At 37.3% G+C, this 26937-nt stretch overlaps 1 protein-coding gene across 12 annotated transcripts in view; it reads right to left on the bottom strand.

Moving 5' to 3' along the window:
* Window positions 1-26937, bottom strand: part of TRPM7 (transient receptor potential cation channel subfamily M member 7) — a 119990-nt gene that overhangs the window by 67661 nt on the left and 25392 nt on the right. For 8 of the 12 annotated variants that reach the window (XM_059701512.1, XM_059701521.1, XM_059701529.1 and 5 more), the window contains exons 5-12: window positions 26190-26403; window positions 20966-21090; window positions 19951-20122; window positions 18512-18686; window positions 15541-15664; window positions 14539-14611; window positions 11565-11665; window positions 1013-1147 (exon numbers count right to left, since the gene is read on the bottom strand). In XM_059701512.1, coding sequence (XP_059557495.1) covers window positions 1013-1147; window positions 11565-11665; window positions 14539-14611; window positions 15541-15664; window positions 18512-18686; window positions 19951-20122; window positions 20966-21090; window positions 26190-26403 — 1119 coding nt within the window. Of the gene's footprint in view, window positions 1-1012; window positions 1148-4992; window positions 5802-11564; window positions 11666-14538; window positions 14612-15540; window positions 15665-18507; window positions 18687-19950; window positions 20123-20965; window positions 21091-26189; window positions 26404-26937 lie in introns of those variants that run through there. The other 4 variants (XM_059701549.1, XM_059701567.1, XM_059701610.1 and 1 more) reach the window with 3 other exon arrangements.

Genomic DNA, 26937 nt, shown 5'->3' with positions numbered 1-26937 from the left:
GAAAGGATATATGCACCCCTATGTTCATAGCAGCACAATTCACGATAGCTAAGATCTGGAAACAGCCTAAGTGCCCATCAGTAGATGAATGGATTAGAAAACTGTTTTACATCTACACGATGGAATACTATGCTGCTGTAAAAAAGAAGGAATTCTTACCATTTGCAACAGCATGGATGGAACTGGAGAGCATTATGCTAAGTGAAATAAGCCAGTCAATGAAGGAAAAATACCACATGATCTCACACATTTATGGGTAATAAAGACCATTATAAACTTATGAACAAAAATATATACAGAGGCAGAGCTGCCTCGAACAGACTGTCAAACTACAGCAGGAAGGCCGGGAGGGTTGGGGGGCAGGAGGGGCGAGGGGTAAGAGATCAACCGAAGGACTTGTATGCATGCATATAAGCGTAACCAATGTACCTAAGACATTGGGGGAAGGGGAGGCCAGGGGATTGTCAAGAGTGGGGGGGGGGGGGGGAAGGACACATATATAATACTCTTTGTAACACTTTAAGCAATAAATAATAATAATAATAAATAAATAATTAAAAAAAGAAGGGCAGTATTTTCCTTTACCAATGTTAGTAACATGAAATCTGAAATGAAATGAGAAAGGCTTTGTGAAGAAAATAATTACTTTTCTGGAGCTCTTCAGAATACTAAAAAAATAGTATGTAAGCTAAAAGGGCAACACCATAAGGTCAAATCATGAATGCAAACACAAAGGAGAAAAGAAAAAACAGTGTGTAACTTCTCCATTAGGCAAAGGAGTCAAAAGAAATTTGCTGCAACAAATGATCACCGGAAAAAAAGAAAGGTCCCCAGAAACAAGGAAAGTTTGCCACTTGCATATAACCAATCCACACTGACTACTTGTAATTTTTCGATGTGGTCTAGCAAGACATTAAAGGTTTTATCAAAAGGATCGAATATGTTCAGGTAAAACAACATTTCCCAAAGATGATAAAACTTAGCTAACAAAGAATTTTTATCATATACTTACAGTGTTGTAAAGTTCTTCCAATCTAGGAATGGTAAGGAATTTATGCATGCTTACTCCATTCTCAATAAGAAGTTTTACAAATGCAACTCTATCCATTACAAGAGCATCAAGCATAGCTTGTTCCAGGGATCCAACCTAGAGTATCAAAATTAATAAGTTAGGTTTCACACATTCTAATTATACAGTTCTAAATGCAAGTCTTTCGGATTTATACCTCTTTGATTCTGAAGAGTTTTAGAATATAATTTCAAAAATGGAAAACAGTAAAAGGCTAAGACTTAGGGTATACAGAAAATAGATGAAAAGACATCTCTAGAGTAGCATTCCTGAAAGAAGTCTATAACAATTACTTTGTAAGAGAGCAATTGTGACATGTGGGGGGTGGAGGGAGAAAAGAATCCATCATTAACTAAAACTGGGGAAAAATAACTTAGATAACTTAGAGCAATGATTCTCAATATTTAGGAAAGGTTTTCAGAGAGATCATTTCAATAATTGAGGGGCATTACTAACATTTAATGGGTAGTACCAAAAGATACCACAAACCACACAATATGCCAGCCATCTCACTCACAAATGAACTGTCCCACATTCTACACAACTTTCTATTATCCTGCTAGATGCTCATGAGTGAAAATCCAGTAATATTGCTTTACATATAAACAAAAATCACTCTCATCACTCTCTCATGGTTTACTCTACAATAAACTTTCTAAAAATACAACTACCATGTAAGTTAGACAAGATTGTACTTAGTTTTCTTTAGAACTTTAACAGAAATTATTCACCATTAGAGAAAAATCTCTTAACAGCAATACAACCTGTGATTCTTGAGTTGAATATAATACATGTTTATCAGTCAACATTTATAGCTATCTCTTATAAGTTTTTAGAGACTCTTTTACAGACTTTGACAAATTCCGAATCAAATACTATTAAATTAGTGGAGGCCAGGTGGTGTGGCTCAGTGGTTGAGTGTCGACCTATGAACTAGGAGGTCATGGTTCGATTCCTGGTCAGGACATATGTCCAGGTTGTGGGCTCTGTGAGCTTGATCCCAGTGTGGGGTGTGCAGGAGGCAATCAATCAATGATTCTCTCTCATCACTGATGTTTCTCTCTCTCCCTCTCCCTCTCCTTTCCTCTCTAAAAATCAATAAAAATATAAACTAAAAAAAAAAAATTAGTGGAGACACAACTATAGGGATTCACTGAGTATCATTAACACTAGATTGCCCAAGGAAGTCATTTTGACTGCTTTTAAATTTCAATTAGAAAAACAATTATGTATATAAGGACACAATGTCTTAGAATTTTGTGACTTTTTGTACAACATATAAATGCGTTTATTAATAATTGTAGTTACCTCCCCCTCCTTCATTTCCGGTATATATATGTGTTATGCCTATATTGCCCAAAAGCAGTCATTTTGACTGCTTGGGGGAAATTTTAAATAATCAAATGACTCTTATTATTGAATTGAGTAATAACAGTTCGGCTCTGTATTGAAATAACAGTTTTCATTTTTTTTCGATTACCGTCACATGATAACATACAAGTACATGATAAATTGTCGATACTTGATAAGTTGCAGTTGCTCAATAAGCTAAACTAGTACTTGTTATTCGAATCTTTATGCAGTGATACTTGTTCTAATAAGTTGTTTATTTTATTTCTTTTGCGCCCTAAACTCATGAAAGAAATGTCGAATAGAAGTGAGTTATTGGAAAAGCTAAGGAACATAAGTGAAGAGTGCTCCGATATTATTCTTTCACAATGCAGTCATTTTGACTGCTTTTGGGCAATATAGGTATATACTAAATTTCAGTCTTTCTAGTGTTAATAAAGGTTATGTTATTAATAAAATATCATTAACATGTTATTACTTTAATAGCTCATGTTATTGCTTCTGCATATTTTGAATATTTTTTAAAATGTTATTAACTTTTAGAGAGAAGGAGAGATAGAAACATTGATGAGAGAGATACATCAATCAGCTGCTTCCTGCACATCCCCTACTGGGGATTGAGCCTGCAACATGGGCATGTGCCCTGACTGGGAATCGAACCAATGACCTCCTGGTGCATGGGATGGCACTCAATCCACTAAGGCACATCGGAAGGGCCATTTTGCATATCTGATACCACATGATTTAAAAACTTTGTGGTGAAAAATCAATACCAACAACAATGTTGGGTTTTTTTTTATACCTGCTGTTTTTCCAGCTTATTCTGATTTTTTCTTCAGAAGTTTACCATATAACTAACTATACAATTTCTCTACAGCAACCTCTATTACCATTTCTTTTTCAAATTATTCTCTATTTACAATCACTTAGCAAAGGATATGGTCTCCAAGACCTTTTTAATATACAGACTAAATGCATGCCTTATTCATAATAGTATTTCAAGATAGAAGATGTTTTCTATGTTACTTTTCACACTCAGCTCATGTTATAACAAGAAAAACGTGTTGACATTGCACTTAAAATGAAACTAATTTATAAAAATGTAACATTCCTTTTCTCATATCAACAGCCTGAAATTTATCATGGTATGTTATTCCTATTTTAGTTAATATTATTTCCTTATTTCCCTTGTCACATAACAAATTTTATTTCTTATTACTTATTCTAACATTAACAACTTTTATTCTATTGCCCACTTGGTTCTCTCACTGATCTTTCCTTGTCCTTATAAGTATTGTTCTGCTGCCCACGGATTTTAAGTTAACAACATTCCTGTATTAGTCTGCACTCACAACTGCAGAATTTCCCTGATTCTATCAACAGGTGCAAGCATCTGATTACTTAGTATGCCTTTTATAGGTTGCCATTCTTGAGCATCTGAATTTGAAATACTATTTTTATTATACATCACTTTCATTTCTCTGTCTTTATTACAATTAGGGCATTATATTGTGTGTTTTTCTAATTGTGTATTTATAAAATTTCATTTTTAATATAATAAAATAATAAAAAGGGGCATAATAAATTTGTTGTTTTAAAAAAGCAGTGTTGCCCTAGCTGGCTTGGTTCAGTGGACAGAGCGTCAGCCTGTGGACTGGAGGGTCCCAGGTCCGATTCTGGCCAAGGGCACATGCCTGGGTTGCGGGCTCAATCCCCAGTAGGGGGAGTGTAGGAGGCAGCCGATCAATGATTCTCTCTCATCATTGATGTTTCTCTCTCTCTCTCTCTCCTTCTCCCTTCCTCTCTGAAATCAATAAAGAAATATATATATTTTTGCCCTGACCGGTTTGGCTCAGTGGATAGAGCATCAGCCTACAGACTCAAGGGTCCTGGGTTCGATTCCGGTCAAAGGGCATGTACCTTGGTTGTGGAAACATACCCAGTAGGGAGTGTGCAGGAGGCAGCTGATCGATGTTTCTCTCTCATCGATGTTTCTAACTCTCTATCTCTCTCCCTTCCTCTCTGTAAAAAATCCAATAAAATATATTTTAAAAATATATATATATATATTTTTTTATTTTTTTTTAAAAAAAGCAGTGTTTGATCTTATTGGTTTATAACCACTGCCCTAGAACAACAACAAAGCCTAACAAAATGTTCATATCTGAGAAAAAAAATTTAGTTTAAAAACAGTATATGCTTTATAAGCAACATTTCTTGATATACTCAATGCATACTTTACAAACAATCAAGAGAAAAAAGGTAAAATATTTGTTCTACAAAGTGTACATTAAGCATAAAAGCCCAAAGTCAAATAGACGACATTGTGCAGAAATCCATGAGATAAACCATATATACATAGAAGATGAAGACTCTGTCAAGCTTTATCTGAAGAGACAAAAATCCAATGAAATTATTAAATAGAATCAAGGTTGGTTTATTATAAAAGTTTTACACAGTTGATTAACATCAGTTTCTTCCTCTGAAGTACTGTGAGAAGGGAAGTGACCAAATAGTTTAGTAGTAGTAGTAGTATATAGGAAAATAACATTATCATGATTTAAAAAAAATCAAATATCACCAAATGGTATTAAAAAAACCTTTCTTTTCTTAGGCCCTCATGTTGAAGATATAGGCTATATTTACAGTCTCCAGAAAGATTCTATGACCACACAGTGTATATGAATATGAATATGCACTCATAAACAAAATTTGCCAAAATTAAGATCATGCTAAACATACTTTTCTACAATTTGCTGTTTACATTATGTAGATAGAAAAGGCCTAACTCATCCCCTTCAAGGCAGGATAATATTCCAAAGTACAGATAAACATTTAAGCTACCCACCCTCCTACTGATTGAGATATGTAATAAAATTTGGCAAACACTCACTATGTGCCAAACTGTGAATAAAGCAGTAAACAAAACTAAAATATATTCTTGGCTTTCATAAAATGTACTTTCTAGGAGTAGAAGTAAATAACTAAAATATATGGTTTATCAGAGAGTGATAAATGCTAAATAAATAAAAAAAAGAACATAGAAAATGCTGTCACAGAGGGCTGCTATTAATATTGGGTGAATGATAGGAGTCAGACTGGGTAGAAAACATCTGGTTAGAAGTCAGAGAGAGAAGAGGAATCAAGTCCAGGAAGTTATCTAGGAAGTTCAAGACAGAAAAAACAGCAAGTATAAAGCCTAGAAACATTCTTAATATGTTCTAAGAACAAGAAGGTGAACCTGGCTACATAAAAGAGAGTAAAGAGGACAGTGGTATCATGTAAGGTAAGAGAGGTAGTAATGGGACAAATGTAAAGTCTTGTTGGCCATCATAAGGGCTCTGGACTGTGCTGTGTAAATGTGATGTGATCCATCTTCTGTCTGTAAAAGGAGAGGAAAAATGAGAGTAAGGAAACTATGCATGCTGCTATTAAAACAATACAGAAGAAGGATGATAGTAGACTGGACCAGAATAAAACTGGCTATTTTGAAAGTAGATTTGAAAAGATTTACAAATGAAATTGGACTGCAATATGTAAGAAAAACAAAAGATGACATTACAATTTTTTTGTCTAAGAAACTGGTTTGTGCCATTCAGTAAGATGGGGAAGACTGCAGAAGGAACTGGTCTAAACATCCAAGAGAACACTGTAATTAGTTATCTTCTACATAGAGCATTACTTTTTTTTTTTTAACCTAAAACCCTTCACCCATTTCTTCCACCCTATCTCTGGCAGATAATAATCTATTCTATTCATAAGCTTGATGTTTTTTAAATTCCCTGTGTAAGAGGTCATCTGGTATTTATCTTTCTGTCTGACTTATTTCACTTAACATAATGCCCTAGAGGTGTGTGTGGGTATGTGTGTGTGTCACAACTGCTTTATGCACTCATCCATCGATGACACATAGGTTACTTCCATATCTTGGCTACCGTAAATAACGCTGCAATAAACATGCAGGTGCATGTATTTTTGAGTTACTATTTTCATTTTCTTCAGATACTAGTAGTTTGATGGCATCCTTGTTTATGTATGTTTTTGTTGCTTTTACACTATTGTTAGATTAAAAATATAATCACCGAAAATTATGGAAAGGAGCTTACTCCGTATGTTTTCTTCTAGGAGTTTATGGTTTTAGAACTTACCTTGAAGTCTTTTATCAATTTTCAGTTAAATTTTTGTGAGTGGTATAAGATGGTGGTCAAGTTCCATTCTTTTGTATGTCAAAGTCAGTTTTCCCAACATCATTTACTGACAAGACTGCTCTTACTCCGTTACATATTATTGGCTCACTGTTGTAAATTAGCTGGTCATATATGCGTCGGTTTATTTCTGGGCTCTCTATTCTGTTCAATTTATCTATGTGTCTGCTTTATGCCAATACCGTAATGTTTTAATAACCATAGATTTGTAATATAGTCAGAAATCAGGAAGCATGATGTCTCAAGCTTTGTTCTTCTTTCTCAACATGGCTTTGGCTATTTGGAGTCTCTTGTGGTTCCATACAAATTTTGGAATTATTTATTATGTATCTGTGAAAAATGCCATTGGAAATTTGATAGGGATTACACTGAATCTTTAGATTAATTTGGGTAATATGAACATTTTAACAATATTGATTCTTCCAATCCATGAGCACAGAATATCTTTCCTTTTATTTGTGTTTTCTTCAATTTTATTCATTAATGCTTGTTAGCTGTCAATACACAGGTGTTATACCTCCTTGGTAAATTTATTCTTAGGTATTTTATTCTTTCTGATGCCACTACAGTGTTTCAATTTAGTTGCTTAATATTTGGTTGAGGAATTTTTAAAAGCTGCTGCCTAAGAGTCTGGCTTCCAATCAGCCTGAGTCTAGGTGCTGAGATCCTTCCCTTAGGAGCACTGGCAACTACTTGTTGTTATTAAAAACATAATAGTCTGCTTGGACAAGCACAAAGATTTCAGTGACAATAATGAGCTAAGGCAGGATTAAATGACAGGGTTCATCTCCTACACAAGGCCATTATGTCAAGAGTGAAAGGGGTGGTTGTTTCATGTACTGTATAGAAACCAATAAAAGAAAGTCAAACAAAATGAAAAACCAAAAAAGTAATGGTTATAAAGTTGCTCACTTCACTGGGGAGAAGAATGGATGTACATAGTGAGAACTTCAAAAAAAGAGATGGAAAATACAAGGATGTACAAAATAGGAGTCACAGACCTAAAGAATACACTAACTGAACTGAGAAATACACTAGAAGGCTTCAATAGCAGACGAGATACATCAACGAAGGATCAGTTAACTGTGGAGCCAACCCAATCACAGTAGCACAAAGAAAAAAAAGAATGAAAAACAGTGGCGATAACTTAATGGATTTATGGGACAACAGCAAATGGAATAGCATTCTATTATAGGACTTCCAGAAAGAGGAGAGAGAGAAAGGGGCAAAAATCTTACATGAGAAAATAATAGCAGAAAACTTCCCTAACCTGGGGAAAGAAACACATCAGATCCAGGAAGCTGAAAAAGTTCCAAATAAGGTGATCCTACCACTCCCCCTACCCCCTGCAAAATCATACCAAGACACATAACTAAAATATCAAAAGTTAAAGATAATGAGAAACTATTAAAAGCAGCAAAAGAAAGACAACCTGTTACATACATGGGAACCTACATAAGGCTATGAGTAGATTTTTTTTTTTAATATTTTATTGATTTTTTACAGAGAGGAAGGGAGAGAGATAGAGAGTTAGAAACATCGATGAGAGAGAAACACCGAACAGCTGCCTCCTGCGCATCTCCCACTGGGGATGTGCCCGCAACCCAGGTACATGCCCTTGACCGGAATCGAACCTGGGACCTCTCAGTCCGCAGGCCGACGCTCTATCCACTGAGCCAAACCGGTTTCGGCGAGTAGATTTTTTCAGTAGAAACTTTGCCCATCTGGCCTGCCTCAGGGGTTGAGCATCGACCTATGAACCAGGAGGTCACTGTTCAATTCCCAGTCAGGGCACATGCCCTGATTACAGGCTCGATCCCCAGTAGGGGATGTGCAGGAAGCAGCCAATCAATGATTCTCTATCATCATTCTATCTCTCCCTCTCCCTTCCTCTCTGAAATAAAAATATGTTATTTAAAAAAAAAGAAACTTTGCAAGCAAAAGGGAGCAAACAATATATTCAAAGTACTAAAAGAAGAAAACTTCCAACCAAAAGTACTCTACCTTGAAAAGTTATCCTTAGACTTAAAGAAGAGATTAAGGGTTTTCCAGACAAACAAGCACTAAAGGAGATCATTATCACTAAACCACCTTCCAATAAATGTTAAAGGAACTTCTTTAAGCTGAAAAGAAAGGATGCTAAGTAGTAACAAGAAAATATATGAAAGGCCTATCCAGCCTGGCTCAGTGGTTGAGCATTGACCTATGAACCAGGAGGTCATGATTCAATTCCCGGTCAGAGCACATGCCAGGGTTGCAGGCTTGATCTCCAGTGGGGGTCATGCAAGAGGCTGCCAATCATTCTCTCTCAACATTGATGTTTCTCTCTCTCTCCCTCTCCCAAATTAATAAAAATATATTAAAAAAAGAAAATATATGAAAAAACATCTCACTGGTAAAGTAAACACATAGTAAAGATAGTGGATTAATCACCTATAAAGCTAGTATGAAGGTTAGAAGACCAAAGTAGTAAAAAGAACTATGATTATAATTAGTTAAGATATACATAAGATAAAAATATCTTAAAAAACTAACATCAGCCCTAACTGGTTTGGCTCAGTGGATAGAGCATCGGCCTGTGGACTGAAGGGTCCCAGGTTCGATTCCGGTCAAGGGCATATACCTTGGTTGCAGGCACATCCCCAGTAGGGAGTGTGCAGGAGGCAGCTGAATTGATGTTTCTCTCTCATCAATGTTTCTAACTCTCTAATCTTATCCCTTCCTCTCTGTAAAAAATCAGTAAAGTATATTTAAAATAAATAAATAACATCATAGGGGGAGTAAAAATGTTGAGCTTTAGAATGTGATCAAACTTGTTTTTATCAACTTAAAATAGACCATTAGAGATATAAGCTATTATATGTAAGCCTTGGGGTAACTATAAAGAAAAAAAAACCCTCTTTTGTAAATAATAGACAAAAGTAAATAGACAACAGAGAAAGGAATTTATCATTAAAGCAAGTCATCAAACCACAAAGGAAGAGAGCAAGAGAAGAAACAGTGAGGAACTATAAAATCATCTAGAAAACAATTAGCAAAATGATTAATATGTACATATCTATCAATAATTATTTTAAATGTAAATGGACTAAATGCTCTAATCAAAAGACAGAGTGGCTGAACGTATAAAAATAACCCATTGTATATGCTGCATACAGGAGACCCACTTTAGATGTAAAGACAGACTCAGACTAAAAGTGAGCGGATGGAAAAAGATACTCCATGCAAATAGAGAACTCCCCCTCCCCCCCAAAAAAGGCTGGAGTACCTATATTTATAGCAGACAAAATCGACTTTAAAACAAGACTGTAATAAGAGACAAAGAAAGGCATTACATGATTATAAATCAGTCCCTCCAACTAGAGTATATCACATCTGTAAATTTATGCACCCTACGTATAAACAACTAAATATATAAAGCAAATATTAATAGGCCCAAAGGGAAAATCAACAATACAATAATAGTAGGGAACTTTAAAATGAGAGCATAACATTGATTGGGGGTGTGCACCCATGCACCCAAGCATGTGCCCTGATCAGGAATTGAACCAGTGACCTCTTGGTGCATGGCACAGCACTCAATCCACTTACGTCAATGGGGAGATCATCCAGACAAAAAATCAATAAGGAAATATAGGCCTTAAATGACACATTAGACCGGCTGGACTTACCAGATATAGACAAAACATTCCATCCAAAAGCCACAGAATACACATTCTTCTCAAGTGCACACGAGACATTTTCAGGCCACTACACAAATTTTAATAAATTGAAGAGGACTGAAATAATATCAAGCATCTTTTCCAATCACAATTGAAATTAGAAATTAATTACACAAAGAAAAATGGAAACTTAACAAATATGTGGACATTAAATAACATGCTACTGAATACCCACTGGGTCAAAGAGAAATAGGATAAAGTCAGAAAATATGGAAACTAATGGAAATACAACATAAAATTTGTAGGCTATAGCAAAAGCAGTTTTAAGAGAGAAGGTCAATGCAATAAATGGCTAAGTCAAGAAACATGTGAAGTTTTAACCTAACTTTTCACCTCAAGGAATTAGAAAAAGGAGACCAAAAAAAGCCCAAAGTGAGTATAAAAAAGAAAATAAATATTAGACCAGAATAAAAAAAACTAAAGACCAAAAAGACAACAGAGAAGATCAATGAAATAAGAACTGGTTCTCTGAAAAGATAAACAAAATTGACACACCAAGAAGAAGAAAAAACTCACCAAAAAAAAGAGACAGTACTCCAATAAAGAAAATGAAAGGGGAAGTAGTACAACTGATACACAGAAATACAAAGGATCATACGAGACTACTATGAACAAGTATACACCAATAGAGGGGACAACCTAAAGAAATGAATAAATTCTTAGAAACATACAACTTAACAAGACTGAATCATGATGAATAGAAAATCTGAACAGACTTATTACTAATAGTAATCAGTCAAAAACATCCCAACAAACAAAAGTCTAGGAACAGATGGATACACTGATGCATTCTATCAAATATTCAAAGAATTAACACCAATCCTTCTAAAACTTTTTCAAAATATAGAAGAGGAGGAAACTCTTCCAAACTAATTTTATGATACCACAACCAGACAAGGCGGTCACAAAAAAGAAAATTACAGGTTGATAGCCCTGATGAACATGGATGCATACACTACTTTCATGACTTTTTTCAGTTCTAGAATTTTTAGAGATCTCTATGCTATAAAAAAGCAAGGTTTTACCAAAGAAGTAAATAGAACTTATTAAATCCTAAGTAGATTTAAATGTAGAGGTGTCTAGGTAATCAGATCTTGCACTTTAGTATAATTTTTACTTGACAAGTAAAACATCAAGTTAGGTCACAGTTCCAACAAACACTTTGTTAATTACTTAGTTTAATTTAATTACATTATATATATAGGATTTTTTACATACCAGCCACTGTTGTCCATAAACAAATACATGATTTTTGGCAATGTCAACTCTATCCCATGCCAATGTAAGGATGAGCTGGTCAAATGCAGATGCATTAGTGCCTAATCGAATAAAGAAAAGTTGACATGTTCAATTAATTTATCTCCATTAAAATGTAAACACTTATGAATTCTTCCCACTCCCTTTTAACTAACTTACACAGCTGGTATCAGTCACTGTTCAGAAGTACCCTGCCTCAGAGAGGTAAGATTAACCCTAGGGTTGAGGGCTTTTATTTTCCAACTATAGATATATACAGCCTTATTCACTACAAACAATTTAGAATGTAGAACAAAAAGAATATAAAGATGACACATTTCTATCAGAGATAGTACTGACTGTTAAGATTATGGGAAACATCCTTACATGTGCTTTTCTGTGCATATATAAATTCATATGTACACTTTCAATTATTTATGCAAAAGTAGATCGCACTATATAATGTATTCAGCAGCAGACTTTGTGTGTCTTAATACCATATACCTTAGTTTTCTATGACTGGTGGATATTCAGGTTATTTTGATTTGTTTGGTAAGTATATTTGATTTTTTTGCTGACATATATTTACATAGTATGATTTTGTAGAAGCCAATTTGGAAGGATATTTTAAAGCTTTTTACTGCCAAAATATATTCCAGAAAGGTTATAACATCTATCAGAGGTATAAAAATACCTAGTAAAAGGATAAAAAACTTATTTTTAAAATTTACTTTTAAAAAAATATATTTTTATTGACTTCAGACAGGAAGGGAGAGTGAGAGAGAGAGAGACATCAATGATGAGAGAGAATCATTGACTGACTGCCTCCTGCACATCCCCTCTGGGGATCAAGCCTGTAACCTGGGCATGTGCCCTTAACTGGAACCCGTGACCTTTTAGTCCACAGGCCAACACTCTATCCACTGAGTCAAACCAGGTAGGACAAAAATTTACTTTGTAAAAGATTATTAACACTGAACATCTTTCCACAAACTCCTCAAGCATTTGTATTATTCTGTTAATACAATTGATAATATAAATTCTGGCTTGTTTTCCCATGAGGTAATCATCTTTTTATTATTAATTTGTACCAGCTCATTGTTATCCCTTCACATTTCTATTCATTAATTTCCTCATCTATAAAATGAGGAAAGTAATAGAAAATCCTTCCCTTTAGGTTATTGTAAAGATAAAATGAGATAAATACTCTCAAACGCCGAAACCGGTTTGGCTCAGTGGATAGAGCGTCGGCCTGCGGACTGAAAGGTCCCAGGTTCGATTCCGGTCAAGGGCATGTACCTGGGTTGCGGGCATATCCCCAGTAGGAGATGTGCAGGAGGCAGCTGATCGATGTTTCTCTCTCATCGATGTTTCTAACTCTCTCTCTCTCTCCCTTCCTCTCTGTAAAAAATCAATAAAATATATTTAAAAAAAAAATACTCTCAAACACTAAAGAACAGTGGCTAGCACACAGAAGTATATGGCAAATATATTTTTATATTTATGCAATCCCATTTATTGATCTCTCTTTTAATGGTTTCTGGGTTTCCTATTACTATGGTCTCTTGTTCCCAAGGTGATGTATATGTAATCTTACATTTTATAATAGTATTTTTTGAATGTTTCGTCTATTGGCAATTTATTGTCGCCTAGTATTTGGGAAATTCTTGTGAATGACAATAAGACAATAGTGCTTTCTTGCTCTGCTCCTGCCAACTCACTTACATACTTGAACTTTTAGGCACCCAGATGGGATATCATTTTAGTTTCTAATTTTTTAAAAGATTATTCATTATAATTATCACTTGCTATATCAGTTGAATATCTTTGGCCAGATAATGGCAGAAAAACAGTTCAATGTGCATATGCATTAACTTCTTAATCATATAAGTACCCTTAGTTTTCTTTCCAAATTTATCTTCAGAATGAAAAAAGCATGTTTAAGAACACTCTTAAAGTCTATCAACTAATATACCTTTATTTTTCAGCCAATTAAAAATGTGACACATTCTTAATAGGATAATTAAATGGGTCTGGTGGCACAAATACTGCTATAACCTTAAAATAATTCTATAAAATAAACACTAACTTACTGTCAAAGAAAGCTAACCTGTCTTTCACAAAGAAAAATTACTGAAAAAATTGAGTACCCAAACACTTTGCTAAATTTAAGTGTTTCTTATAGAAAAGGGATATAAATGAAAGATCTTATCTATATATATGAAGAGCCAGGGGCCATTGCAACTGAACGGATGACCAAACAGGCTGCGTGGGGCGACCAGGCCGGCAGGGGGTTTAGTGAGGGACAACCGAAAGACTGAATAGCAGGCTGTGTGGGGCGACCAGGCCGGCAGGGGGGGCAGTGATGGGCGACCAAATGTCTGAACAACAGGCTATATGGGGCAACCAAGTCAGCAGGGGGGGCAGTTGGGGGAGACCAGGCCAGCAGAGGGGGGCAGAGGGGAGACCAGGCCGGCAGGGGGGGGTGTAGTTAGAGGTGACCAGGTCAGCAGGGGGTGCAGTTAAGGGCGACCAGACCGACAGAGGGGGGGCAGTGAGGGGCGACCAGGCTGGCCGAAGGGCAGTTGGGAGCGACCAGGCCTGCAGGGGGGCAGTAAGGGGCGACCATGCTGGTGGGAGGGGGGCAGTTAGGGTCAACAAGGCCGGCAGGGGAGGGGGGCAGTTGGGGCCAACCAGGCCAGCAGGCAGAGGCGGTTAGGGGTGATCAGGCTGGCAAGGGGGCCAGTAGGGGCGATCAGGCAGGCAGACAGGTGGGCAGTTAGGAATCAACGGTCCTGGATTATGAGACGGATGGGCCTCAACTGGCAGTTGGACATCCCCCAAGGGGTCCCGGATTGGAGAGGGTGCAGGCTGGGCTGATGGGACCCCCCCCCACACCATGCACGAAGTTCATGCACCGGGCTCTAGTAAATAAATAAAAATATTTAAACCTTACCTTTAAGCAGTGCAGTAAGTATCGCTACATCTATATCTTGATGTTCATCTGATCCAATGTGAAAAACAGTGATCTATATAAGGATTAATGAATTAATAATATGCCTTTACATTTCAAAAACTAAAGTAATTTCAAACTACACATGAGATAGTTTTGGAATGTGTATTTTTTTTGGTCAAAAATAAGGAACCAAAAAACATGAAATTAAGACTTTGCATCATTTACCAAGTAAAATGGCAAGTAAATTAAAAATGTTTGATTTCACATTACATTCAGTTTTTCATCTATCTTATGTCCTTCACTAAAATAAGAAACTTATGGACTGGGAAACTTATGGGAAAATCCTGCTATTTCTTCTACAGAGTGAACATTACTTAATCCAAACAGTTATGTGTCTTTGATGAGAAATGTTTTTTTTAACTGGAAGTTTCTTTAAATAAATTGCAATGTAACAACATTTTAGACATTTTTATGTAATAACATCTTTCATAAAGAAAAAGACCATTTTACAAAATTTTCAACTAACTTCATTTCGAATTATAGAGAAAAAAACATGGAAGAAAACAGCAAATCATCTACTACTCAGAGTTGATAAAAATTTTCTCTATAAACGGAAGCCCATGTTTAGATTACTAAAAGTAAGCAGCACTAATCTTTAATTTACTTTTAGCACTCAGAGTAAAATAGTTTAATTTTTTTTGTTTCTAAATATATTTTAGATATGCCATTAACAATTCTTTAGTATGTTTCCTTATCTCTAGATAAAAATCTGTTGAGGCCTAGTTATGAAATTTTTCCTAAAATAGAAGTGTAAATATATGCCTCAATACCATATAAAAGCTGTAATAGTCCTTCTGTATCTTTCAGCTCAAACAACAAAAAAAGGTACCTTTAACATGGTTAAGTAAGATTTAAAATCTTAAAATGCAAATGAAAAACAAGTTTCTCACCAATTTGCAATGTTCTTTGAATTAAAGGCTTATTCTGCTAAAATCTACTTACAAGCTCCTTTCTTTTCATGCACTCCATCAATGTTTGAAATAAATGAACTGCTTCACTCTGACTGAAGTTAAATGTTTTTTTGATGGTTGAAATAATATCGGGTTCTGCTGCATCTGGAAGATTCCTAGAGTAAGAGGAAGCATAACTTAATTCACTGATTTAAATTTTCATTATTTGTAGAATCTAATATAAAATACAGGTGAATCTATGCAAGACTTTTAAAGCTACTGTATTAATATTAAGAACTTGACCCTTGGTGAAATTTTATCCTTCATGAGACTCCCACTATAAGTCATAAAGGGGGAAATGGAATGGAATGATTTTTCTCTTTGAATTATTTTGAAGTTTTTTACAAGGTATGTGTTTCAATATTAGTACTCATATTCTATAAGATACTATATAAAGACTAGAGGCCCAGTGCATGAAATTTGTGCACGAGGGTGGGTCCCCTAAGCCCAGCCTGTACCCTCTCTAATCTAGGAGCCCTTGGGGGATGTCCGACTGCCGGTTTAGGCCCACCTAAACCGGCAGTCGGACATCCCTCTCACAATTCTGGACCGCTGCCTGCCTGGTCCTAATCACTCACCTGCCTGCCTGCCTGGTCGCCCCTAACTGCCCCCTCCCCCCCCACACACACTGCTGGCCTGATCACCCCTCACTGCCTCTGCGTGCCGGCCTGGTCACCCCCAACTGCCCCCCCTGCTGGCCTGGTTGCCAACTGCCCCCCTTTGCCGGCCTGGTCTGGTCACCCCACACAGCCTGCTGTTCAGTTGTTTGGTCGTCCCTCACTAACCCCCCTGCTGGCCCGGTTGCCCCACGCAGCCTGCTGTTCAGTCGTTTGGTCTTCCCTCACTAACCCCCCTGCCAGCCTGGTTGCAGGCAGCCATCTTGTGAGGGCATGAGGGTTAATTTGCATATTACCGTTTTATTATATAGAATCGTTTTAAGATACTGTGGTATGTAAAGTAGTATTTCACCAAAATGTCTTAAACACAAGCGCATGCACGTTTTTATTTTTTTCTAAGTATTATATTTACACTAGGGGCCCGGTGCACGAAATTCCTGCACTGGGTGTGTGTGGGGGGGGGAGTGTCCCTCAGCCCAGCCTGTCCCCTCTCACATACTGGGAGCCCTCAGGCGTTGACCCCCATCACCCTCCAATCGCAGGATCGGCCCCTGGCCCAGGCCTGACGCCTCTGGCCTAGGCGTCCGGCCCGGGCAGCGGGGACCTGCAGTGGCAGCGGGGGGGGGGGGGGGGGGGGGTGCCGCGATCGCGCGGGCTCCGCCCCTGCCCCTGCAGGATGCCTCTGGCCTAGGCGTCTGGCCCGGGCAGCGGGGACCCGCAGCGGCAGCGGCCCCGCGATCGTGGGCTTCGCTTTAGGCCCAGGCAAGGGACCCCTAGCTCCTGGGACTGCCAGCTTCGTGCCCAGCTCCCATCGCTGGCTCCACCCCTACTTCCTGCTATCACTGACCAGGGCGGAAAAGGCACCTGCCCCCCAGCTCTTAGCTCCCCCCTGGGTTTCCGATCACTGTCAGTGGCAGAGGGCTTTTTCCTGCTTTCCCTTTCGCCTCCCTGCATTGTGCCTACATATGCAAATTAACCGCCATCTTGTTGGCAGTTAACTGCCAATCTTAGTTGGCAGTTAATTTGCATATAGCCCTGATTAGCCAATGAAAAGGGTAGCTCGTACGCCAATTACCATTTTTCTCTTTTATGAGTATTGATGGCTCAAAAATCTATATATATAATAGCCTAAGCAACCCTTACGACTGAACGACCAGAACAACCAGTTGACCAGTCACTATTACTCACACTGACCACCAGGGGGCAGATGCTCAATGCAGGAGCTGTCCCCTGATGGTCAGTGCGCTCCCGCAGCCGGCCAACCTCCTCCAGTCCCTCCCTGCAGCCAGCCTACCTCCCGCAATCCCTCCCCCTGGCAAGCCAACCTCCCGTGGCCCCTCCCCCCAGCCAGCCGGCCGGCCAATCTCCTGTGGTACTTGCCCCAGGCCAGCAGGCTCTGATCAGGGCTGGGTGAATTTGTGCACCAGGCCTCTAGTATAATATAAAACACTCTAAATATAAAAATGTGAAAATTCATAATGAAAGCCTCCTTCCCACTGTCTTCCATCTGCCCAGTTTCACCTCAACTGCTGAAAAGGAACACTATTAGTGTGACTAGCTTTCCAGGATCTCTTTCTATATATACAAATAATTATCCTCTCTTTCCTTCCTACATAAAAGGTATAGCACAATATACATGCTACTCTGCATTTTCCTTATTCTGCATATATATTTTAGTAATCTTCCCAAATCTAGTACACAGATGACAATCTCACTCAGTTACAAACTATACCATAATTTACCTAGTCCCTTTGATATATGTTCTATTTTGTTGCAATCTTTTACTATTACAAACAATGCCGTAATAAGTGACTTTATACATATGTTATTCATATATGTACCAGTACATCTGCAGAAATAATTGCCAGAAATGGAACTACTGGGTCAAAATTATGTGCCTCTGTATATCTGACAGATCTTGCCAAATTGTCCTTTATAAAGATTCATGTATTTTAACTCATTTCAATAATGTGTCAAACTATTTCCTCAAGCCTTAGCAAGGTATCATATTAAACTTCAAATTTTCGTGTTCATAACATACTGAAATGAATCTAATATTCTAAAACACCACAAGCCTCTTTACATAGTTATTAGAAACTTGTTGTTGCCCTGGCCGGTTTGGCTCAGTGGACAGAGTGTCGGCCTGCGGACTGAAGGGTTCCAGGTTCGATTCCAGTCAAGGGCACATGCGTGGGTTGCGGGCTCAATCCCCAGTGGGGCCGTGCAGGAGGCAGCCAGTTGACGATTCTCTCTCATCATTTATGTTTCTATCTCTTTCTTCCTCTTTGAAATCAATAAAAATATCTTTTTAAAAAAAAACAACTTGTTTTAATCATACACACTTACCCTCCTTCTTCTGTTTGTTTATGAATATACGCTAGTAGATCTGCAGCTCTGCCTGTTCCCTCACATATGACAACTGGTACAGGAGGACTTTCCTGAAGGTATTCTAAAACTGTGAGGATAACATTTGGCCCACCTTCAAAAATAAGTGCCACCACAGGGACACCTTGACCAATTCCTAAAAAAAGGAAAAGATTCGTTAAGATATTAGGCAAAATTAGCAATTTAATCTTATTTTTAATTCATCAAAAACAAAATAAAAATAAAAGGCCAATATAATTTCTTTCAATACAGTGTTGACTTCATTTTAAGCATTTAACATGGTACTAGTCTGGCATAAATTAAATACTGAATAAGTTACTTTTTCATTGACTTAAAGTCTGTTTTAATTGACAAAATTAGAAAATCCAATATATAATTAGACATACACTAGAATTTATGTATTTTCTGAAAAGTAAAAATATTTTGTATATTTCACTAACAATTCTTGGTAAGAAATGTATAACGTTAATTTGTTTTAGAGTTTGCTTCTAGTTGAATTTCTAATATATGTCTGTTTTATTTATTACTAAAACATGTATTTCTGATTCCAAATAATTGAGACATTAATAAACATTAACAACAGAATTAGGGTTACATAAAGGGAGCTGATTAATAAAATACAAGACCTCTACAAGAGTAATAAATAAATTTATTAAAGAATGTCAATTTTTGTTTTTAATAACCTCCAATGCAGCGAGAGAATTCAAAATATACATAATTATAGGATTAAAACATTCGTAATTTTAAAAAGAGATGCTAAGACTCCATCATAATTTGAATACAATGTTCTATAATTTTGAATTTCTATTTCCCTTTGTCATAGAGCTCACCTTCTTGGTTTCCTAAGATTACACAATTTCTCCTTTTTAAAATAAATATCTAGACGTTGAGGGAACCAGAAAGTTTGACTATGGTTGAAAAGGAAGACCAGTATTAAGAATACCAACTCTAAGACATACCTACCAAAAAGAGATACTTACTCATGTTAAAAACTTTAAGCAAGGTTATTCTTACTTTGCAATAAAGCATATTTTTCTTTTTACTCTTCATCTTGAATTTCAAAGTCATGCATTAGAATATATCACACAATAAGATTATTTCTGAATTCTTTGGGCTACAATAGGATTACATGGCAACAGAGCATCCAATGGAGCTTTGTGGCTTCGACCTCAATACCTGAGTACCCTCAGATATTTGGCCTCAGGCTTCTTTTCCTAGGTCACCTTATTTATCTAAGGTCAGTCATCCTTGGTTGTTTCACATGCTATCTTGCTACATAATAAAACCAGTGCTTCAAAGAACATTCTATCTTTTAAGAATGTTGCTGGCAAGTAATATAGCCCAGAATAATTTCAACAACAAATTTATAATTTCAATAATGAATTTATATATTCCCTTACTAGCATGAATTCTTTGCTGATTAACAGTTTTTTCAAGTTCTCTTCTCAGCCTGACTTCTGCCCCATACTTTCCAACAGTGCCATCATCCACCAATATGAAATGGGAATGTAGATTATTCAGAACATTCAATTTGCTCAGAGGGTTCAATAAGGTTTGATAAGGAGCAACCACCTAAACAATATCAAATATAGGAGTTAGTGGGAAAGATTAAATATAACATAATGTAAAATAAAAATAAATTGAAATAATCTATAAAGGAAAGTAAGGTAAAATTCCATTTACCTATGGCAACAAATAGAAAGTATCAAAGAATACATAAAAAAGCACTAGCTTTTAAGCAGCCAAAGATTAATCAGTAATTGGTTGAATGATATAACTAAATTTTGTTTCTTATTGCAGAATATATTTCATTATCACATGCAAAGGAAGCAGCAGCATATAAGTAAATAATGTGAAAAAAACACGATTAGTTTATTGGTGAATAAAGAGTTAATACATAAAGCACACTAAATAAGAGCAATCAAAAGTTATATTGCTATTTTTCTAGCCATAAATAGGATCTTTAAAATTGATATTAGACATTTAATTGCACTTAAAAGGAATCATTATAAATTAGTCATTCCTTTTTGATAGTCTCTTGATAAACATAGCCAATTCACATCTTTAACCTATTCAAAGCATTTGATTACTAGTCATAGTAACAATAAATTAATTCTTAATGTTATGCAATCATTAAAAATTTAATTACAAAGACTGGCATGAAATGGAAAAAGTGTGAAATAATTATCTTAACAAGGCAGAAACCAAAATCTACTAACACTCTAATGATAATTACTTGTATCTATGACTGTATATTCAAGATGATCAGAAGGAAACCTTAGAAAAATACTTTTAAAAAAGTAAATTTGAAAAGTATTGTACGTCCAAGAATATTTTTAGTTGACTAAAAGATCCTTGTTTTAATTTTGCTTACAAGTAAATTTCAAATACAAGAAATTTAAAAATCATTCTTACATCTCTCCCAACAAGATCATTTCTGTTTTCAATCACTCCCCATGGAGCTATTCCAATAGTGCAAATCTTCCGAGATGATCTGGAAGCATGTTCTTTGAGGGCATCACCAACATGTTTGGCCACACCTGTTCATACAAAATAGAATTCACTTTATCTAAGAGTCTTCATTGTGTTCAGAACAATCGTGTGCTCCATCTGTAACATTACAATTTGTGATATTTTTCTTAACACATACAAGACAAAAAGGCAACAAGGTCAAAAAAAACAAACTTACAAAGAAAACTCAAGGACCAAAGAGGAAAAAAAACTACAATTTCGGATCACTACAACTGCCTAAAACACATATAAAACTTTTACCATGTTCTTATGCTTACTTCTCTCTTAGATTCCTCAATGTAAGTAACTATCGTTTTTTGTTATTGCTCTACACACCATCTCAAAAAACAAAAAGTATGGCTTAGGACTATAAGCAACATACATACACCAACACACACACACACACACACACACACACACACACACACACACACACACACACCAAATAATTACAAAAGTTTTCTAATGAATCAAAACCTGGGAGAATAGTAGAAAAGACAATTCAAAAGACCACATAAGTCCTCATTATGATTTGTTATGAACTTAACTGCATCTTCCCCAAAATTCCTATGTTGAAATCCTAATCCTAGTACCTAAAAATATGACTGTATTTGGAAATAGGTCCCTTAAAGAGGTTATTACATCAAAATGAAGTGGCTAGGGTGGGTCCAAATCCAACCTGACAGGTGTCCTTACAGGAAAAAAGAGACACAAAAAGAGGCACCATGGACGCACATGCACAGAGGAAAGGCTACGAGAGGACACAATGAAAAGGTCACCATCTGAATGCCAAGAAGAAAGGCCTCGGAAGGAACAAAACCTGCTAACATCTTGATCTTGGACCTAGAGAAATATGAGAAAATAAATTTTTGTTCAGGCTACCCTAATCTTGTGGTATTTTGTTATGGCATTTGGCATTGTGGTATTTACAGTCTACTTTCAAAATATCATATAAGTGATCTTTGCTCTTGTCAACTCTGCTTAAAACCATCCCTTCTCATTCAGAGAAAAAGTCACAAGTGATTAAAATGGATTAAAGGCCTACTATAAAGATCTTCCTATTGTCCCTGGTATTCACCATGCTACCCAATCCTCACCACCATCACACACCCACAACTTTCTGATCTTACCACCTAGTACTTCTTGCTCTTTCCACTCCAGCGATACTGAATGACCCCTTATTACTATTCTCCCAACACACTAGCTGTTTCTTCTTTAAATGCTGTACTCCACATTACTCTTATCTTACTCCTTCACTTCCTTCCATCTCTACTAAAATGTCACTTTATTCGTGAAGCCCTAGCCACCATCCCCATCATCTCTACAATATATTTCATGGGTCTGCATAGCACTTATAATCTTATTACACATTTGTATGAGTTCAACATAGGTTTTATTCTTTTTTTTCCAATAACAGTTTACATCATATTATGTTGTACTAGTTTCAAGTGTACAGCATAATGATTAAGCATACACTTTACAAAGTGCTCCACCTGATATTTCCAGTACCTATCTGGCACCATACACAGTTACAGTTATTAGTCACTGTATTTCCTATGCTGTGCTTTACATTCCCATGACTATTTTGTAACAACCAAACTGTACTTCTTACTCACTTCACCTTTATCACCCAGCCCCACAAACCCACCTCCCCTATGGCAACCATCACTCTATTCCCTGTATCTATGAATCTGTTTCTGTTTTGTTTCTTCATGTATATTGTTCTTTAGATTCCCACATAAAAGTGAAATCATATGGTATTGTCTTTCTCTGACTGATCTATTTCACTTTACCCTCTAGAGTCCATACATGCTGTTGCAAATGATAACATTTCATATTTTATGGCCGAGTAATATTTCACTGTATATATGTACCACATCTATTTTATCCACTAATCTACTGATAGGCACTTGGGTTGCTCCCATATCTTGGCTATTGAAAGTATCACTGCAATGAACATAGGAATACACATATTCTTTCGAATTAGGGTTTCTTTGGATATAAACCTAGAAATGGAATTTCTGGATCATAAGGCAGTTCCAGTTTTAATTTTTTGAGGTAACTCCATACTATTTTCATAGTGGCTGTATCAATCTGCATTCCCATCAACAATGCATCATGGTTCCCTTTCTTCCACATCCTCACAACACTTGTTTGTTCATTTATTGATGACTAGGGGCCCTGTGCATGAAATTCGTGCACTGGGGGGGTGGGGGGTCCCTCAACCCACCCTGCCCCCTCTCACATACTGGGAGCCCTCAGGGGACGTCCTACTGATGGCTTAGGCCCGCTCCCTGAACCCCTTGGGGAGTGGGCATAAGCTGCAGTCTGGCCTCCCTTTGTGGGAGGCGACTGGGCTGATCAGTGGAAGGCACCAACCCCATCACCCCACTGCTGCAGCCACTGCTAGTCACCGCAGCCACCAAGGTGTTTGCAGCAACATGGACTCCAGTCCCTTCACTATGAAAAATGACAACTTTCTTTAGGCATTTTCAAGATGTGTCTTTCATAGGATATGACATTTCTTTCTTTATTATTTTTTTTATCCTCACCTGAGGATATGTTTCCATTGATTTTTAGAGAATGTGGAAGAGAAAGGGAAAGACAGAGAGAAACATCAAAGTGAGAGGAACACCTTGATTGGCTGCCTCCTGCATGAGCCCTGACCTGGGCCCTGGCCAGGGAGGAGCCTGCAACCTAGGTACATGCCCTTGGTCAGAATTGAACCCAGACCCTGCAGTCAGCAGGCAGAGGCTCTATCCACTGAGCCAAACCGGCTAGGGCAGGATACGACATTTCTTAGCCCTCCAGCAGGGGACCTCATTTTTTTCGCCAGGAGTGTGGTGGAAAAACCCTAAGTCACCTTCTTGGATTCTTATTACCCAAGTTACTAAGAATATTACCAGTGGCATACAGGGAGCTTAGCCAATGAGCGGTCAGAAAAGGTGTTTCCTTTGTAGTTCACACCAACTGCCTTCTTGGCCACTGCCCAGGCCTAAAGCCTCGGGGCCTGGGCAGGGATCCCCGAGCTCTCTCCCATTGGCCCCTGCCCAGGCCTAAGGCCTCTGGCCGGGGCTTTAGGCCTGGGCAGGGAACCCCCAGCTCCCTCCGATCGCGGACTCCGCCCCTGCTCCCACTGATCGCCAGCTCCGCCTCTGCCCAGGCCTAACGCCTCTGGCCACGGTGTTAGGCCTGGGCAGGGGACCCCCAGCTCCCTCTGATTGTGGGCTCTGCCCCTCAGCTCTGATCACAGGCTCAGGCCCTGCCCAGGAGCCCCCTGGCTCAGGCCCTTCCTAAGCTGCTCAGGGCCCACACAGGGCCTACCTCAGAGTGACCTGGGTGCCCGATGATGTTCCCGGGACCCAGACCGCCTACATATGCAAATTAATGCCATCTTTGTTGGGTTAATTTGCATACTCTCCTGATTGGCTGGTGAGTGTAGCAGAGGGACGGTCAATTTACATGTTTGTCTATTATTAGGTAAGATAGCCATTCTGACGGGTGTGAGGTGATATCTCATTGTGGCTTTCATTTGCATTTTTCTGATGATTAATAACCATCTTTTCATATGTCTATTAGCCATCTATATTTCCTCTTTGTGGAGAAATGTCTATTTAGGTCCTTTGCCTATTTTTAAATGAATTATTTGGTTTTTTAGTGTTGAGTTGTTCTGAGTTCTTTATAAATTTTGGATATTGCCCAACTGGCATAGATCAGTAGTTGAGCATCAACCTATGAACCAGGTGGTCACGGTTCGATTCCCGACCTGAATTGCAGGCTCGATCCCCAGTGGGGGGTGTGCAGGAGGCAATTCAATGATTTTCTCTAATCACTGATGTTTCTATCTCTCTCCCTCTCCCTTCTCTGAAATCAATAAAAATATATTTAAATTTAAATAAACAAATACATTTTGGATATTAACCTCTTATCGGCTGTATCAGTGAGTAGCTTTTCCTATTCAGTGGTTTGTCTTTTCATTTTGTTGATGGGTTCCTTTGCCAAACAAAAACCTTTTAGTTTGATATAATCCCTTTTTTTTGTTTCCCTTGCATGAGGAAAAATATTACTCAGAGAAAATAAGATATTATACATTTAGTTATCTGTTTGTTATCTGCATCTCCCCCACCAGAATGTAATCTGCATGAAGGCAAATATTTTGTTTTGTGGAGTGACATATTTTCAGCAGCCAGAAGGATACTTAATACACAATAAGGCTCTAAAAACAATTGTTGATAATGAATTAGATATTTGCAAACTAATTTAAGTAATAAGTGCTTTACTTTGGACATTAAAATTAATTGGTCTTTCTAAAATCTAACCTGCAGATGTGATAGGGAAGACTTAGAAAGATTATAGTATATTAAAAATTAATTTTGAAAGCTACTTCTTACTACTGGCTAGGCAATGGATTCCATTCTTGTACCAATTTACCAGTAGCCAGAAAGTGACAGGAATAATAATAATACTTTTCTCTTGCCCTAACCGGTTTGGCTCAGTGGATAGAGCGTCAGCCTGCAGACTAAAGGGTCCCAGGTTCAATTCCGGTCAAGGGCATGTACCTTGGTTGCGGGCGCAACCCCGGTGGGGAGTGTGCAGGAGGCAGCTGATCGATGTGTCTCTCTCATCGATATTTCTAACCCTCTATCCCTCTCCCTTCCTCTCTGTAAAAAATCAATAAAATATATTTAAAAAACAATAATAATACTTTGCTCTATAGTAGGGGTTACTAACCTTTTTTTGTAAAGGGCCAAACAGTAAATGTTTTAGGCTTTGCAAAATATAGCTTTTGTTTTCTGCTAAACTAGAACAAAAGTAGCCATAAATAACACAAAACCAAATGAATACAGCTATGTTCCAATAAACCTTTATTTACAATAACAAGGAGTGGACTGGATTTGGTACATAGGTCATAGTTTGCCAACCCGTTCTAAAACGTATTATTTTTTAAAAAGACTAAATGAAAACCAAAAACTTTTACAGTTACCATTTATATCTAGAAACTGTAGATTATTTAACAGAAAAACTGAATATATTTATATTCAATGTTGACTATTGTTTCAAATATCTAATTGATATTCTGAAAAAATTATAAACAGACTAAATAAAATTAGTATAATTATCACAGTACCTGTGTTTACTCCTCCAGTTAAAATCCAGGCTCCAGTTGTAACTGCAGCTTTAATAAGACCTTTTCCAAGCAACTGCTTGATTCGTGGGTGAAGCTCAAATTTCTGCATGCCCCCATGTACAGAGATAACAAGTTTGGGTAATTCCATTTGCCATTCTTTAAGCAGAAGTTGCAGAATGACTTCAGTTTTGGTGTCATATGATAGTCTAACATACTAAAAAAGACAAAATAATTGACTTTTTTAAAAAGACAAAATAATTGACTATGTTCATCGGTTTCATAATACAACATTACACAACTTTAGAAAACTTTTATTTTAATTAATTATAAAGTAGATTTCATAGGCTACTTTTAATATATTTACACTTTGAATAAGCAAGAGCAAATGATTTTAAAGTTGGAAAGCCATTTTGTACGAGCTATAGAAGTAGTGGCATTCTAATGTTTAAAATTTAAGATTAAGATATAACTGTGTTACACTTCCTGCTTATATAAGTTCATCTACTGTTCATCCAATTTACAAATTTATCCAGTTTTTATTAGCTTGTTTAACTATGAGTATGCAGTGAATGAGAGGTATTAAGGCTAACTACAATGATGGAAAAAAGAAAAAGAAAGAGCCCTAACCGGTTTGGCTCAGTGGATAGCGTCAGCCTGCGGACTCAAGGGTCCCAGGTTCAATTCTGGTCAGGGGCGTGTGCCTTGGTTGCGGGCACATCCCAGTGGGCCGTGTGCAGGAGGCAGCTGA

Source organism: Myotis daubentonii, chromosome 1, assembly GCF_963259705.1.
Source record: "Myotis daubentonii chromosome 1, mMyoDau2.1, whole genome shotgun sequence".
Taxonomy (NCBI): domain Eukaryota; kingdom Metazoa; phylum Chordata; class Mammalia; order Chiroptera; family Vespertilionidae; genus Myotis; species Myotis daubentonii.
Note: the sequence above shows the minus strand (reverse complement) of the source record. Positions and strands in the feature narration are given on the sequence as shown.